The sequence below is a fragment of the Lutra lutra genome, chromosome 1 (genome assembly GCF_902655055.1).
Source record: "Lutra lutra chromosome 1, mLutLut1.2, whole genome shotgun sequence".
In the NCBI taxonomy this organism is placed as follows: Eukaryota; Metazoa; Chordata; class Mammalia; order Carnivora; family Mustelidae; genus Lutra; species Lutra lutra.
The window spans coordinates 214,286,925-214,301,963 of NC_062278.1; the positions used below are offsets into that span (position 1 = coordinate 214,286,925).

The 15,039-nt window shown below is 47.2% G+C and overlaps 1 protein-coding gene across 15 annotated transcripts in view; it reads left to right on the forward strand.

The window, feature by feature from the left end:
* The window catches only part of CACNA1A (calcium voltage-gated channel subunit alpha1 A), a 286,823-nt gene that overhangs the window by 181,688 nt on the left and 90,096 nt on the right, over window positions 1-15,039 (forward strand). For 11 of the 15 annotated variants that reach the window (XM_047700733.1, XM_047700723.1, XM_047700811.1 and 8 more), the window contains 4 exons: window positions 7,939-8,042; window positions 9,372-9,487; window positions 10,589-10,645; window positions 11,689-11,781. In XM_047700733.1, the coding sequence (XP_047556689.1) occupies window positions 7,939-8,042; window positions 9,372-9,487; window positions 10,589-10,645; window positions 11,689-11,781 (370 nt within the window). The remainder of the gene's footprint in view (window positions 1-7,938; window positions 8,043-9,371; window positions 9,488-10,588; window positions 10,646-11,688; window positions 11,782-15,039) is intronic. The other 4 variants (XM_047700743.1, XM_047700769.1, XM_047700793.1 and 1 more) reach the window with 1 other exon arrangement.

A 15,039-nucleotide genomic window follows, 5' to 3' on the forward strand; every position in this document is an offset into this window, starting at 1 on the left:
AGGAAACTGAGGTCCACAGGGATAAAGCAACCTGCCAAGGTCCTATAGCCAAGCGTGGTGAAATCTGGATTCGAACCCAGCACTGGGAACTCATCATCCCACTCCCTCCCCTTTGTTTGACTCTCCCCTTCTCTTCCTTTTCCCCCTCTTTCTTTGTGTCTTTTATGTCGTATCTGTCTCTGTCTCCTCCTCCACCTGTCTTCCCTTTCTCCCTCTCCACCTCTCTGCTTTACTGTGTGTCTCTCACTCTGTTTCTCTCCTTCAGTTAATGTCAATTAGGAAGGCAGCGAGACTGTGCATGGTTGATGGTTATAAATGTGTGTCCCTTGACAAATGGTCACTTGTGCTTGAAACTGATCTTTGGCCCAAACCCTTTTTAATTCATAAATGCTCCTTTTGGCCAATTTCAAATCACCAAAACTGAGGGGACTTTGGGTCATACATTCATTCAACAAACATTCATTGAATGCCTCCTACGTTCGTGCACTCTTCCAGGCACTCAGGATATGCAGCGAATGGAAGAGACAAAAATCCCTGTTTGGGGGGAGTTGACATTTTAGTGGAGGAAGCAGGGGATTGGGATCATCAACATAATTTAGAGATTATATATGTATGTGTAAAGGGCAGAGAGTATCTTAAATATTTTAGGCTTGGCAGGCCTCACCATCTCTCTCACAACTACTCAGTCTGCTGTCATAACACAGAAGCAGCCACAGAGAAAATACATAAGAGAATGGTCATGACTGTGTACCCATAAAACCATCATTTACAAACACAAGTGGCTAGGCCATGGGCTGAACTTTGAGGACTCCTGTGTAAGAGGGGAAAGAGAGCTTAGGAGAAAAATTAAACAGGAGAGGAGCTTTGGATTGTCAAAGTAAGGGGTTGCAGTTCTTCTAATAAGCCCTGAAGGAGGTAAGGGGGTCGCCATGCAAGTATGCTAGGGAAAAGAAGCCCAGGCAGACAGGATAGCCAGTGCAAAGGCCCTGGGACAGGAATGTTCCTGGCATTTATGAGAAGCAGCAAGGTGGGGAGTGAGTGAAAGCAAATGAGGGAGCTGGTGAGGCCAGAGGAGGTGACATGATCAAATAGGTAGAGAGGCTGTGGAATTTATCATCCAAACCGGGACAATTTTGAGAGCAAATAGGGAAAGGAGGACTCAAAAAATAATTAACAGGCATTGCGTGATCTACAATGAGTATAAACTAGGACATACGACCTCCCTCACAGCCACTGTGGGACATTGGCTCTTTCACGGTCAAACCCATTTTTATCCAGTATGCTGGGGAATTGGGTGTTCTCCTGAATTGCGTATTTTTTTTCTTAACATCCTCTATACTTTTTCTGAATGAACCAGGCTCAAAAAAAAAAAAAAAATAGAGGAAAATAAACCATAAAACAGAAAGCACTTAAGAATTTTACTGGGACTCAGCCATTAATTTGTTTGATGAGTATTTATTGAACGCTTGCTAAACACCAGGCGCCACGCTAGGCACCAGCAGTGTGGGGATGAATCAGTCTCTCCTTTAAGGCTCTCACGGGCCAACTATTATAAATATAAAATACTATGTAAGTGCAGCGAAGAGGTGAAGTAGAAAAAGAAATCTTTCTGTTGCAAGCCAGAAGGACGGTTCCAGTCCCAGCTGTGCCATCCACACCCTGTGCGAGCTGGCAAGTCACGTTGCCTTCCTCAGCCTGGTTCCCCCATCCCCTGGGTATAGAAACTGTGGGAATCAAAGGGTATTTGTCACTAAAGTGACAGTGGTTGTCTTGCCTGCCTCTTTGTTCCCAGGGAAATAGCCTGATCATTTGGACCTGAGATAAGCACAGTCTCCTGTCCATGGATACTGTTTTTTTAAGGATTTATTTATTTATTTTGTGGGGGAGGGGCAGAGAGAGAGAATCTCAAGCAGACTCCCTGCTGAACATGGAGCCTGACCTTGAGATCATGACCTGAGCTGAAATCCAGAGCCGGACGCTTAACCGACTGAGCCACCCAGGTGTCCCTGCCCTTGGTATTATTTAAACAACCCATTCCAGGGACCTCAAGGTTACCTGCATTCATCATGCCACCAATGCTTAGTAAGTACCTGCTGTATGCCAGGTGCCATTCTGGGCACTGGGGAGGTGAGGTTTTAGGAAAAAAAACTGTCTACAAATAAAGCGAAGGTATAAATTGACAAGGTGAATCAAAGAACAAAGCATGCCAGGAAGAGAACGGAAGTCTGGCAGTGCTGGAGGGAGGAGCTAGTCCCAGGTCAGGAGGCCTGGGAAGGCTTATCTGAGCTGGGGACAGTGGAGCTGAAGACTGAATGATGAGGAGGCATCAACCACACCAAGATCGAGGGGACTCGGCTCCAGGGGACGCTGGGCTCCAGACAGAGGCTCAGAGAACAGATACAACTAGTGCGTTGTAATCTTGAACTTTACCTTTTGGTGTACCGATTTCTCCATCAGACATACCGGAGACATTGTTTTTCCTCACCTGTCTCATGAGATCCATAGAAGGATCAATGAGAAAGTGGCATTTGAGAAAGCCCTGCAGGAGATGAAGGAGCAAACCAAGGAGATATCAGGGTGTGTCACCCAGGAAAACTGTGTGATGCTGCAGTAACAAGCATCCCCCAAAGTCTCCATGACATTAACAACAGATCCCTTTATTGCTCACACTACGTGTCCAGTGTAGGTTGGCCGTGGGAGAGAAGGGGCTGTGCTCACCATTGCCACTTGGAAGCCAGCCGATCAAACAGCTAGGACATTGCCACTTGCTGTCCCAAATAGAAAGAAAGCCTCAAGGGTCCCACGGTGACAGTTCAGTGTTCCAAAGTGGCACAGCTGTCTCCACTCACTCCTTATTGGCCAGCACTCAGCTTGAGGCCCTCAGCCAACCACAGGGGGGCTGGGACGGGCCATCCCACCATATCACCAGAAATACTTAGTGACAACACTAATAAGAAAGTGTTCCAAGCACTGGAATTCTTTGAGCCTTTGGGAAAAAGACAGGACTCTTAAGAACCCATCCTTTTCAGGATTACTGATTATGACAGGTGAACAAGTTTCCATCCTCCTTCATTTCGCCAAACCCAGACTCGTGCACACACCCGCCCTTTTCCTGAACTGCCAAAGGAGGTCAGACCCAGGAGGGGAAGTTTGGGCCCCCCACATCGTCTGCTATCAGAATAGCAGTGGCAGCTCTAGCCTTCCTTCTTGGGAAACGTAGTTCCCATTTTGTTCCCAAGCAGACCCCAGGGAAAGCCCACCTCCTTATCAAAAATTGCATCCACCCCTCCCCCAACTTCTTCTCCTTGATTTGTTGGCTGTAGAGCATGGACTTGAATAATTTGGGCCAGACTGGAAAGAGAACAAGTTCTCGGTCCCAGGGAGAAAAGCAAACAAGGGAGGTGAGAGAGGAAGGACAGCTTGGGAACTGATGGTGCAGGATGTGTGGGGAACTTGGACCCACCTCTCATTCAGTCATTCCACAAACATGTGTTGAGCACTGCTTGCATACCTGGCATTGTGCTAGGGAATACAGCAGTGAACAAGAACAAAAAAAGCACCTTGTGGAACTGACATTCTAGCCGGGGAGATGGACAGTGAGCAGGAGAAATAGGAAAAGTGTAGAGAGGGTGAAGCTAAGGGAAAATCTGGCACAGGAAATGGGATTAGAAATAAAGGGCCGTCGGGGCGCCTGGGTGGCTCAGTGGGTTAAAGCCTCTGCCTTCGGCTCAGGTCATGGTCCCAGGGTCCTGGGATCGAGTCCCACATTGGGCTCTCTGCTCGGCAGGGAGCCTGCTTCCTCCTCTCTCTCTCTGCCTGCCTCTCTGCCTATCTGTGATCTCTGTCTGTCAAATAAATAAATAAAATCTTAAAAAAAAAAAAGAAAGAAAGGGCCATCAAGGAAGACCTCTTGGAGAAGGTGGCATTTGAGCAAAGACCTGAAGAGGAGTGAGGGAGGAACCATGTAGGAATCTGGGGGAAGAGCCTTCCAACGGGGGAGCAGCAGGTGCAAAGGTCCTGAGATGGGACTATGCCTAGGGTATCTGAGGAGCTGAAAGGAGCCCATGTGACTAGAGAAGAGATATCCAGGGGCAGAGTGACAGGGGCATTGGGGGGTGGGGTACCTCTGCCAATTAGTAGCTATATTTGTTTTCTGTGGCTGCCAACACACGGAGGCCAGAAGCCAGAGACTAAGCTGTCAGGAAGGCTGTGCTCTGTCTGAGACTCAGTAGAACCCTTCCTTACCTTGTTCTGGCTTCTTCCAGTGGCTGTTGACCCTTGGCATTCCTTGGCTTCCCTCCACACTCTGCCTTCATAGCCATGTGGCCATCCTCTCCCCTGCATGTCCCTGTCTCAACCTGGTGTTTTCCTCCTCTTTAAAAGGACACCAGTCACATTGAATGAGGGCCCCCCCCATCATGACCTCACCTTAACTTGATGGCAGCTGCAGAGACCTATTTTCAAGTAAAGTCACATTCCCAGGTACTGGGAAAGTGGGGGGACAAAAAGCAACCCAGAATGGACCTTGGGCATGGAACGTTACTTCTCCTTACCCTCCAAGGAGGATGGGAAGAATTGTGTACCACCTTTTTGGGGTCTGTGAGAGGATTAACTGAGCTCAGGTAGACTGAGTGCCTGGCACTGGGTATGTCTCTTATTAGGCTGGGCAGCATGTCATGGGCCAGAGGGGTCCTAAGCCTATTGGGGAGCTAGATTGGGAGCAGAGGCTGAGATGGAGGGGCCGCCTCAGTTCTGAGGGGCCTCTGCTGTTTCTCCCTGTTCCATCCCACCTCTCTTCCCCCACCCGCCTGTCCCCATCCCAAACCTGTTTCCTGAGATGGCCCAGACTTTTTCTTGTGTTGGCTGGTGCGGGCTTTCTCTCCCTGGACTATATTTAGCCTAAGAAATAGGCATGAGAAGCCTCAGCTGCCGCAGCACTGGAAAGGAAAAGCACAAACCCAGTCCTGCCTTCTGTCCAGCCCTGTTCTGCTGACTCCATTCTTTCTTCCAGAACCTTCTAGAAGCAAAACATCAGAACTTTGGGTGTTTGTTGGAAGAAGGACATGTACAAGAGCCCTGACATATTAATTGTGCCCAGAACTTGTGTGTGTCTATGATGAAAGTTGGCTTTGTTTGTTGGTTCGCTTTGTTTTCCATTTTTTAATTGTGGTAAAACACACACGACATAAACTTTACCATCTTAATGATTTTTAAGTGTCCAGTTCTGTGGCAGTAAGTACATTCTCATTGTTGAGCAGCTATCCCCACCACCCATCTCCAGAACTCATTATATCTTGTGAATAGACTGTGTCCCCACTGAACACTGACTCCCTGCTCCCTCCTACAGCCCCTGGTGCCCGCCATCTACTTCCTATCTCTGTGACTGTGACTTCTGTAGGGATTGCATAGAAGTAGAATCATAAAGCATTTCTTTTTTTTTTTTTTAAGAATTTACTTATTTATTTGAAAGAGAAAGTGCATGAGAGAGCACAAGGAGGGCGGAGGGCAGAGGGAGAAGGAGGAGCAGACTCCTCACTGAGCAGGGAGCCCGATGCAGGGCTCAATCCCAGGACACTGGGATCATGACCTGAGCTGAAGGCAGACACTTAACTGACCGAGCAACCCAGGCACCCCCAGCCTCTGCCTTTTTATGACTGGCTTACTTCACTCAACATGGTGTCCTCAAGATTCTTCCAAGTTGTACCATGGGTCAAAATTTTCTTCCTTTTTGAAGTAAAGTTTACCCAAAAAATATGGTTAAAAAGTAAAGTAAAATAAGCATACGGAAAACCTACAGATCTTAAGTGAGGAGCTTGATGAATTTTCACAAACTGGGTACACCTGTGTGACCAGCACCCAGATCAGGAAACAGAACCTTCTCAGCCCTGAAAGCCCCTTGGGGCCCCCTCCACAAAGGGTGCCCCATCAGGACCTCAGGCATGGTTGACTAGTTTGCCTGCTTTTGTATTTTGTAGAAATGGAATCTCCCATACATGTTCTTTTCTGTCTGGCTTCCTTTGCCTGACACTAACTAACTCAGTAAGGTTTCATGTGACAAGTGGCAGTCATTCATTGCATGACACTCCATTTATTTATCCTCTTGTTAATGAGGGTTCAGACCATTTCCAGTTTGGGGCTATTATGAAGATCACCACTATGAACAATCTTGACCATGCCATTCATATTTCTGTTGGGTAACGACCCAGGACTCAGGAGTGGAATTTCTGGGTGGTAGTACAAGTATGTGATTTAATTTTGGTAGAAATTCCCAACCCCTTTTCCAAAGTGGTTGTACCATGTGTTATGGATTGAATCGTGTCCTCCCTCCCCCAATTCATATACTGAAGTCCTAACACCCAGTACCAGCAAAGCATGACCTTCATTGGACATGGGATCATTGTCGAAGATGAGGTCATTAGGGTGGGCCCTAGTCCAATATGGCTGACATCTTTAAAAGAGGGGAAAGAATTTGGACAGAGAGACAGACATGCACACAAGGAGAATGTCATGCAAAGATGAAGGTGAAGATCAGGGTGATGTGTCTATAAGCCAAGGAACCACCAAAGATTATCAGCAAACTCCCAGATGCCAGGGGAGAGGCGTACAATGGTTTCAGCCTCAGAGCCTCCAAAAGGAACAAACCCAGCTGACACCCTGGTCTCAAACATCTGGCCTTCAAGAACTGTGAGACAATAAATTTCTGTTGTTTTAAGGCCCCTGGTTGTAGTTCTTTGTTACCCCAGGCAGAGCACTCATACACCATATTACCCTCCCATGGGCAACATAAGGGAGATTCCAGCTTCTTCAGACTCCCCAATAGATAGAATCCTGATAGACTCCTCCCCTGATAGAATCCTGATAGAATCCTCCCCTGATAGAATCAGTCTTTCTCATCCTAGTATTTGTGGTTGGTGGGAGCAGGGGCAGGAGAAGTAGCATCGTATGGGTGTGTTTAAAGATGAGCTTTTAAAGCCATGTTCCATGGGTGTCCCAGACCAGATGAGCCACCATAAGGCTCCCTCTGCTCCAGCTGCTGATGCCAGGGCTTCCCCAGCACAGAGGTTACCTCCATGGGCTCTGGGTTCCCACCTCCTGGTTCCAGTCCCATGTCTACCACCCATTGGCTCTGGGACCTTGTACTGGCACTTTTGTCTTTCTAGGCCTCAGTTTCCCCAGTTAGAAAATGGGCATGATGGTAGAATAGGATCATCATGAGGATTAAATGAGTAACTAAGCTAACATAGCTAATATACTTAGAGCATCTGGCCCAAGTACTCCATGAGCACCTGTTTTTATATTTCTCCCTCTCTTTCTCTTTCTAGTCTTGATTTTCATCCCCTCCTCTTACTTCCTTCTTGGCACAGTGTTCTGCCATCCAGAGAAGAATGTTTGACTTGTAGACATCTTACCTGCCTCTTCGAAAACTGAGCTAGGCACATCTGGGAATTTTTTTGTGGTTCACATTGAGGCTGCAGAGCATAGAGGAGGGAGACCCTTGAGGAAAAGGTTCACAGCCCTGCCATCTGTCTTGGTGATTTAACCTGGCCTTCAGACCCTGCCTTTATGCACTTCCTCTAAGGGAAGAGTGTGACTATATCAGGGAGAAGGAGGGAACCAGGGGATCATTTCTACATTTTGATTGGGGTTTTTTTTTCCTTCTTTTTTCCTGGAGTTTGGTCTGGGATGTTCTCTTGAGTTTCATGCTGGTTCCTGGGTCCTGTGAGGCCTACATTATTAAGAGGGGACTTTGTCCGTCTAATGGTACCTCTGGGGTTTCCCCCACTAATTGATCCAGTTCCATTTATCTGTCTGCGCTTCCAGAGCTCCAGACTCCACAGGCCAAGGACATTTGAGGGCAGAGCTCCCTCTTCTCCCACCTGTCAGGTCATACTTGAGTCCCATGAACTCTCACCTACTTTCCGTCCTCATTTCCCACAGAGCAACGATGCCTCAGGGAACACTTGGAACTGGTTGTACTTCATCCCCCTCATCATCATTGGCTCCTTTTTTATGCTGAACCTCGTGTTGGGTGTGCTGTCAGGGTAAGTCTCTGCTAGTCTCCCCATCCCACACCCCCTCACCATCTTCTGACCATAAAGAGACCATCAAACCTTTGTTTTCATTCTCCAGGCAGAAAATATACCTTCCCTTGTCTTGGTTTAGCCAGGAAGTTATTAGCAAGTCAGGTACAGGTGCACAGGTTGTGCACTGCTAAAAGCACCCAGGGAAAGGACTCATTAGGGCTGGAATCCACTCCAACATTAGCTCACAACATTGTACCCCTGGCATTGAGCAACCTCCACCTGAGAAAGGGGAGGTTCTTTCCAATGCAGACTTCTCATTCAGAAGTCTTTCCCAACCACAACCACCACACAAGAAACTTCTACAGAGCTTTACTTTTTATAACTTAAATTTTTTAAAAAACCAATAGATTGGGTTCCCCCTTCCCATTTTCCAAATATACTGTATATTTCAGTATACAATCAAACATGCATTTTCTTTTTTTATTTTTTTAAGATTTTTTTTATTTATTTGACAGATCACAAGTAGGCAGAGAGGCAGGCAGAGAGAGACAGGAGGAGGAGGCAGGCTCCCTGATGAGCAGAGAGCCCGATGTGGGACTCGATCCCAGGACCTTGAGATCATGACCTGAGCCGAAGGCAGAGGCTTTAACCACTGAGCCACCCAGGCGCCCCCAAACGTGCATTTTCATGACACGTAGTATCTCTTATCCCCAAGACTGAATGTGGGTTTGGAGATTGGGGGTCTTGATGATAAATAGGTTTTTTTTTCTCATCACAAGAAGTCCGGGGGCTGGAATGGTGGCTCCATGGTGACGTGAAGGACCCCGGTTCATTCTAGCTTTCTACTCTGACATCCTAACCGGACAGAGGGTTTCAGTCTCATGGATGCCTCATGGTCTTAAGACAGCTGCCTCACACTCACAAGAGGGGCCACTGCACACTCCAAACATGAAGAAGAAAGAGGGAACAAAAAGGGAAAGGATATATATCAGGCTACCACAGGAATCTTCAGCTTATGTCTCATTGGCCTCACTTAAAAGAGGGATGAAAATATTCTCCACCCGAGAGTATAGAGAATCAGAATGGGGTACGCGGCCAGCAGTGGTTGGCATGGCATGGTTCTGTGGCTTTACTCTTTTCCTCTACCTGAGTGAAGTTGTTGGATAACGTGGGAAGCTGGAAGAAATACTCCCAACCCCTGTGGTGTTCTGATATCTCAGGAGACATGATTTCTTGTGTTAAAGTCCACTGCCTGCCCTCTAGGGATTTCTGAACCCCCAAACACACACACACACACACCCTAAAATGTCAGCAACAGCCACACCTGGCTCTTTCCTGCTTCTGCAGAGAGTTTGCCAAAGAAAGGGAGCGGGTGGAGAACCGGCGGGCTTTTCTGAAACTCAGGAGGCAGCAGCAGATTGAACGAGAGCTCAATGGGTACATGGAGTGGATCTCAAAAGCAGGTGAGGCCCTTTCATTCCGAGAGTTTCGGAGTACACGGAGTCCTGCATGCAGCTCACGGGTGGGGGAAGGGAGGGCCTTGATGGCAGGAGAAAGAGGACCTAGTTGGGTGGCCCTGCTTCTCAGCAGCAGGCAATCTGGAGCAGGGTAGAGAAACTTTCAGGGTGACACCAGGATAAGGTGTCACGTAACGGCTGAGGGACTTTTGGTTTACATCCCAGCTCTGCCAACCTCCTAGCCGTGAAGCTCACTTCCCTGTGTTCCAGTTTCCTTAGTTGTTAAATGGAGATACGATAGCGTCTCCCTTGCAGGGCTGGGGAGTGTGCGGTAAGAGCTTCCAAGCTAAGCCACCGAGCAAGGGCAGGGCCCAACACACAGTGGGTGCGTGTTTATTGGTTCGGCCATTCAGCAGACATTTATGGAGCACCCCCTGTGTATCAGGCACCGTTCTAGGCACTGAGGATATGGCAGTGACCAAAAGACCAAATCCTCACCCTTGGGGCTCCTAAATGTTCTACTGAAGGAGACAGAAAATAAACAAGGGCACTTGGTGTTGAGTGTTCCCCAATGCTGAGAAGAAAAATAAAACAGCGTAGGAAGTGGAAAAAAGCTGGAGGAGGTGGGGTGGTCCAAACGAGGTAGGGTGGAAATAGCTGAGGAGGTGAGGTTGGAGCAGAACCCAAAGGAAGCCTTGTAGATGTCTAACGAAGGGAGTTCCAGGCAGAGGAAATAGCAAGTGCAAAGGCCCTGAGGTGGGAGCAGCATTGAGTGATAGCCAGGAAACCCGTGTGGCTGGAGCAGAATACGTACAGAGGAAAATGGGAAGAAGCAAGGACCAGGAGATGACAGGGGCCAAATCAGGCAAGGCCTTAAAGGTCACAGTAAAGAAGCTGCGTTTCATTTTGAGGGAGATGGTGTTGGCTGCAGTGAAGCTGGGAGTCTGGAAGAACAGAGCAGCACATTTGTAGCTGGTTGAGTTGCCTCAGTCAGCAAGAGGAGAAGGAAGGTGGCTGGGCAGACCCTTCTCCTTCCTGATCCAAGGGAACCCAGCCCAGGAGAGGCCTGCAGGCGCTGGAGCTTAACTATGTGCTCTTCCTCTTTAGAAGAGGTGATCCTCGCAGAGGATGAGACCGACGGGGAGCAGAGGCATCCCTTTGATGGTAACTGCTCTGAACCTGGCTCGGGGGGTGGGGGTGGATCCCAGGGGAGACTGCAGCAGCCAGTGCTGGGGGAATAGACTATTTGGTTCTAAGAGGCCTCCAGGGAATAGATGCTCAGGGCCCAGGTGACTCCAAGAACAAACACAAGATCAGGTCAGGACCAGGAAGACACAAGCATGGTGCAAATCTGCTTCTTTGGGGCATTTCAGGACCTTGGTGTAGGCTTTACATTTTCTGACCTGCCCTTTGTGCTTGAGCCAGGTGCCTCAGTCTTCCTCATCCATTACATGGGCACGAGAGTAATAATACCTACCTCACCAGGTTGTTTATGGAGATTGCATTAATGCTTGCAAATAGAATGCCTGCAACAGCGCCTGGCCCAGGGTCAGCCCCATCTGTGTTCGCTAAATAGATCAATAGCCAAGAATCCAGCTTACTATTCAGGACAGTCGTCTCCCATGGTAGAAATTTGGCTAGACAGAGCAAGGACTTTGGATTAAACAATACCAAGAGTGAAAAGGAAGTAAAGGAGCTGGAGCTTGATCTCCATAGATTACAAAATAGATTTTACAATTTGGGGGGGAAGGGAAGAGATGGACATGGGGGGGTGTATGTGACTGAACTCACCGTCCCCTGGAGAGCTCGTGGGGAAGGAATAGAACTTAAATACTGAGGAAGGGCGTCCACAGTCCCATCCTGCCTAGCAAGTGTGCTGAAGGTGTGCTGCTTTCATGGGAGTCTTTGTATGTCTGGTCCCAGGCACCCCCAAAAGGGAAGGGTGGCTGAGAGCCCAGACTTAGACCGAACAGGACTTGGTTCTCATCTTTACCCCTGGGGCAAAGTCATGTGACATCCCTGAACCTCGGTCTCCACTTTTATAAAATGGGCATACTCTTACTTCCCACCAGCCCGGATGGCCACAAGGATTAGCTAACCCAACGACACATGGCAAGTCCCTGGCCCCAAGAACCCAAGGACACCGAGGTATGGTTCTTTTCTCAAAAAGGGTAACGTCTTTTTCTCTTGCCATGTTTCCATTGTTGGAGCTCTGCGGAGAGCCACCATAAAGAAGAGCAAGACAGACCTGCTCAACCCCGAGGAGGCTGAAGATCAGCTGGCCGACATAGCCTCTGTGGGTGAGTCCCTCCTGCCCCGGCCTGACGCTCAACTCTCACTGATCGCGGGAAAGATGGGAGCTGGAAGCCTGGGAACCACGTTCCCTCGATTTGGGTCTCTCATCTGACCCCTTTCCACCTGGGTGTCCTGGGGCAGATGACACAATGACGGGAGTAATAGCAGTGCCTGTCTCTAATCCCATTGTGAAAACTTAAAATAATCCACATTAAGCATTTAGCAGGGTGTCTGTCAGAGAATAAGCTCCCAGTCATGGTACTAGGTGTCATTAGTATTCATTGAGGGGCTGCTCTTATTAGGTGCCCGTTGTGAACGAGACAGGAACCAAATCTCTACCCACGCGGAGCATGCAGTCAGTGTAGCACACGGATGTTGAACAGATAATTACTGAAATAAACCCGTCATGGTAATGGTGCCACAGAGGAGATGCCCTGGGTCCAGCCTGCTCTGGAAGAGTGGGGTGGGATCAGGGAAGTCTTCTCAGAGGCGGTGACACTGAAGCTGAGGACTGAAGGATGAGTAGGAGTTCGCCGTGGCAGTGAAAGCAGAGAGGACCATGGGAAAGGCTGTACTCGGTCTGTTGCTGTGGGGGCAAACACAAAGGCAGTGTTTGACGGGGAGGAGACATTTACCCTTTCCCTGCTCACCCCTCCCGATTGAGACTGTGTTGCTTTTGACCTTGTACGAGGAGAATATATTATTTCTTGAAATGGATTTTTAAACCTTCCGGTATTGAAAGTGGGAGAGCATCCAGACAGGGGAAATAACGCATGACTCTGAGGGGAGAAGTCATTTAAACTGATGGCTGGAGGAAGGAAGAGTGGAGGAGAGAGGGAAAGGTGGAGGAGGGAGAGAAGAGGAGGGAAGAAAAGAGAGACAAGGAAAAACTAGAGGCAGAGAAACAGGAAGGTGAGGGGAGCCTGGGTGACTCAGTAGAGTATGTATCTCTTGATGTCGAGGTTGTGAGTTCGAGCCCCACGATGGGTGCAGAGATGACTTAAAAATAAAATATTCTGGGGTGCCTGGCTAAGTGTCCAACTCCTGATTTCAACCCAGATCATGATCTTAGGGTCCTGAGGTCGAGCTCCATAGACAGCTCTGTGCTGAGCATGGAGCCTACTTAAAATTCTCTCTTTCCCTCTGCCCCTCCGCCCCCCAAAAAAACAGAAGGAAGAAAGGGGAGAAGGGAATTTAACATATACACATAGCTCTAGTCCACAGGCACCAACTGTTCTATACTCTGCTGTTTTCACTCCACCCTAGTTTTTGACCTGAATGCTAAGTTTCAACATCATTCCCACTGCAGTCCCATACTCCAAAAGAGTGCTACACTATAGTTTGCTTGGCTGTGGTTCCGTCATATGGTGTTGGGAGTTGTTTCCAATTTTTGCCCCAACGAGAAGCACCGCGGCGAACATTGATATACAATTACTCCCCCCACCCTTTGGGCGTGTTTCCTTGGGGATAATTACAGGATCAAAGATATTAACAGCTTTTCAACTCATTATTCACAGAGCCATTCTGAGTTTCCAAAGCACTGAACCCATTTATAAACCTGCCAAGTACTCATACGATCACGGATCCCCCCCCCCCAACCCTGGCCACTGCGTATTTTCCGTTTAATTTCCTTTCCCAGTGAAGTAAGTCTGTAATGATACCTTAAAGCTTGTTTTAATTTGCATTTTTTATTTCTAGCCAAAACACTCTTTTCCTTGTAATGATGAACCCGTCCTATTTCAACTTGTGGACTCTATCTGTTTCCCTCCTTCCAGCAAGTTCAAGAACAGGAGCACTCTGTCAGTGCTCTGTTATTTGATGGGTTCTGTCTGGCCCACACCTTTTGCCAATTAGGTTGCTTCCATTTTTTTTTTTAATGTTTTGTTGTATTTTGATAGGCAGACACATTTTGTTCAGACCTCTTGTTTTAAATGCCAGGTGCTGAAAAAAAAATTGGTATACTCAAGTCAGGATCTCCCCTATGGATAAGATTAGGCACCTGCTCTTAATTGATGGAGAAATTATTTTCATCAGTCATTCTAGAAAAAAGGAAAAAGTGGTACTACTCAGTGTTGGCAAGGATGTGGGGAAATGAGCATTGTCATATGCTGTTGGCAGGAGTGTAATCTGCAGTGTTTCTGATATATGGTTTGGTATTATTTAATTATAGATGTTTATATTCTTTGATCTAGCATTTCCACTTCAAAAGCATTTCTTCCATGTGTGCAAAAGGCCTATGCCTCTTCTCAACAGTGTTGTTTCTGGTGTTCAAAAAAGTGAAAACCAGGGGTACCTGTCTGGCTCAGTCAGTGGAGCATGCGGCTCTTGATCTCAAGGTTGTGAGTTCGAGTCCCACACTAGGTGTAGAGCTTACTTAAAAATATAATATTTTTTTAAAAACTGAAAACCATGGGGCACCTGGGTGTCTCAGTCTTACTAAGTATCTGGCTTCATTCAGGTTGTGATCTTAGGGTCCTGGGATCAAGCCCCACATTGGGCTCCCTGCCCAGTGGGGAATCTTCTTCTCCCTCTCCTTCTGTAGCACCTCCTTTCTCATGTCTCTCTCTAGCTCTCTTTCTCTCTCTCCCCCTCAAATAAAGAAATAAAACAAATTTTTTTTAAAAAGGGAAAACCAGAAACAACCCACATGCCCAGAAATGGGGAGATGACTAAAGAAATTACATTATTTATACATGATGGACTATTACGTGGCCAGGAAAAAGAACAAGGTTTCTACTGGCATGGAAAAATGTTTGAAATCAATTTCTCAGTGATAAAAGCAAGTTGCACAGCATTATATAAAATTTATGATCCCGTTTTAAGAACAATATTAAGTATAAGAGCTACTTAAAAATGTGGAACTCGCTCCTCTCTCTCTGCCTGCCTCTCTGACTACTTGTGATCTCTGTCTGTCAAATAAATAAATAAAATATTTTTAAAAATGTGGAAATCGAAAAAAAAATTTTAATGTGGAAATTGGAGGATTGCAAGGGATTTTCACTTTCTATGTGACATTTTTCTAAAGCATACAAATTAGTGATGGGCATTACTTTTGAAATGAAAAAAGTAATTAGATAAGTTTAAATTACTTAAAAGCGACAAAGACTAATTATGAAGAACCTAATGGCTGGCTGTGTGGGCTGGGAGGTATTTGATGGAAAAGCAAAGAAAGCTTCATGAAGGAGGAGTTTTTAAACTGGGTTTTATGCACAATGGGGTGCATGTATCCATTTATGAAGGCTGCCATATTTCAATAGCACAGA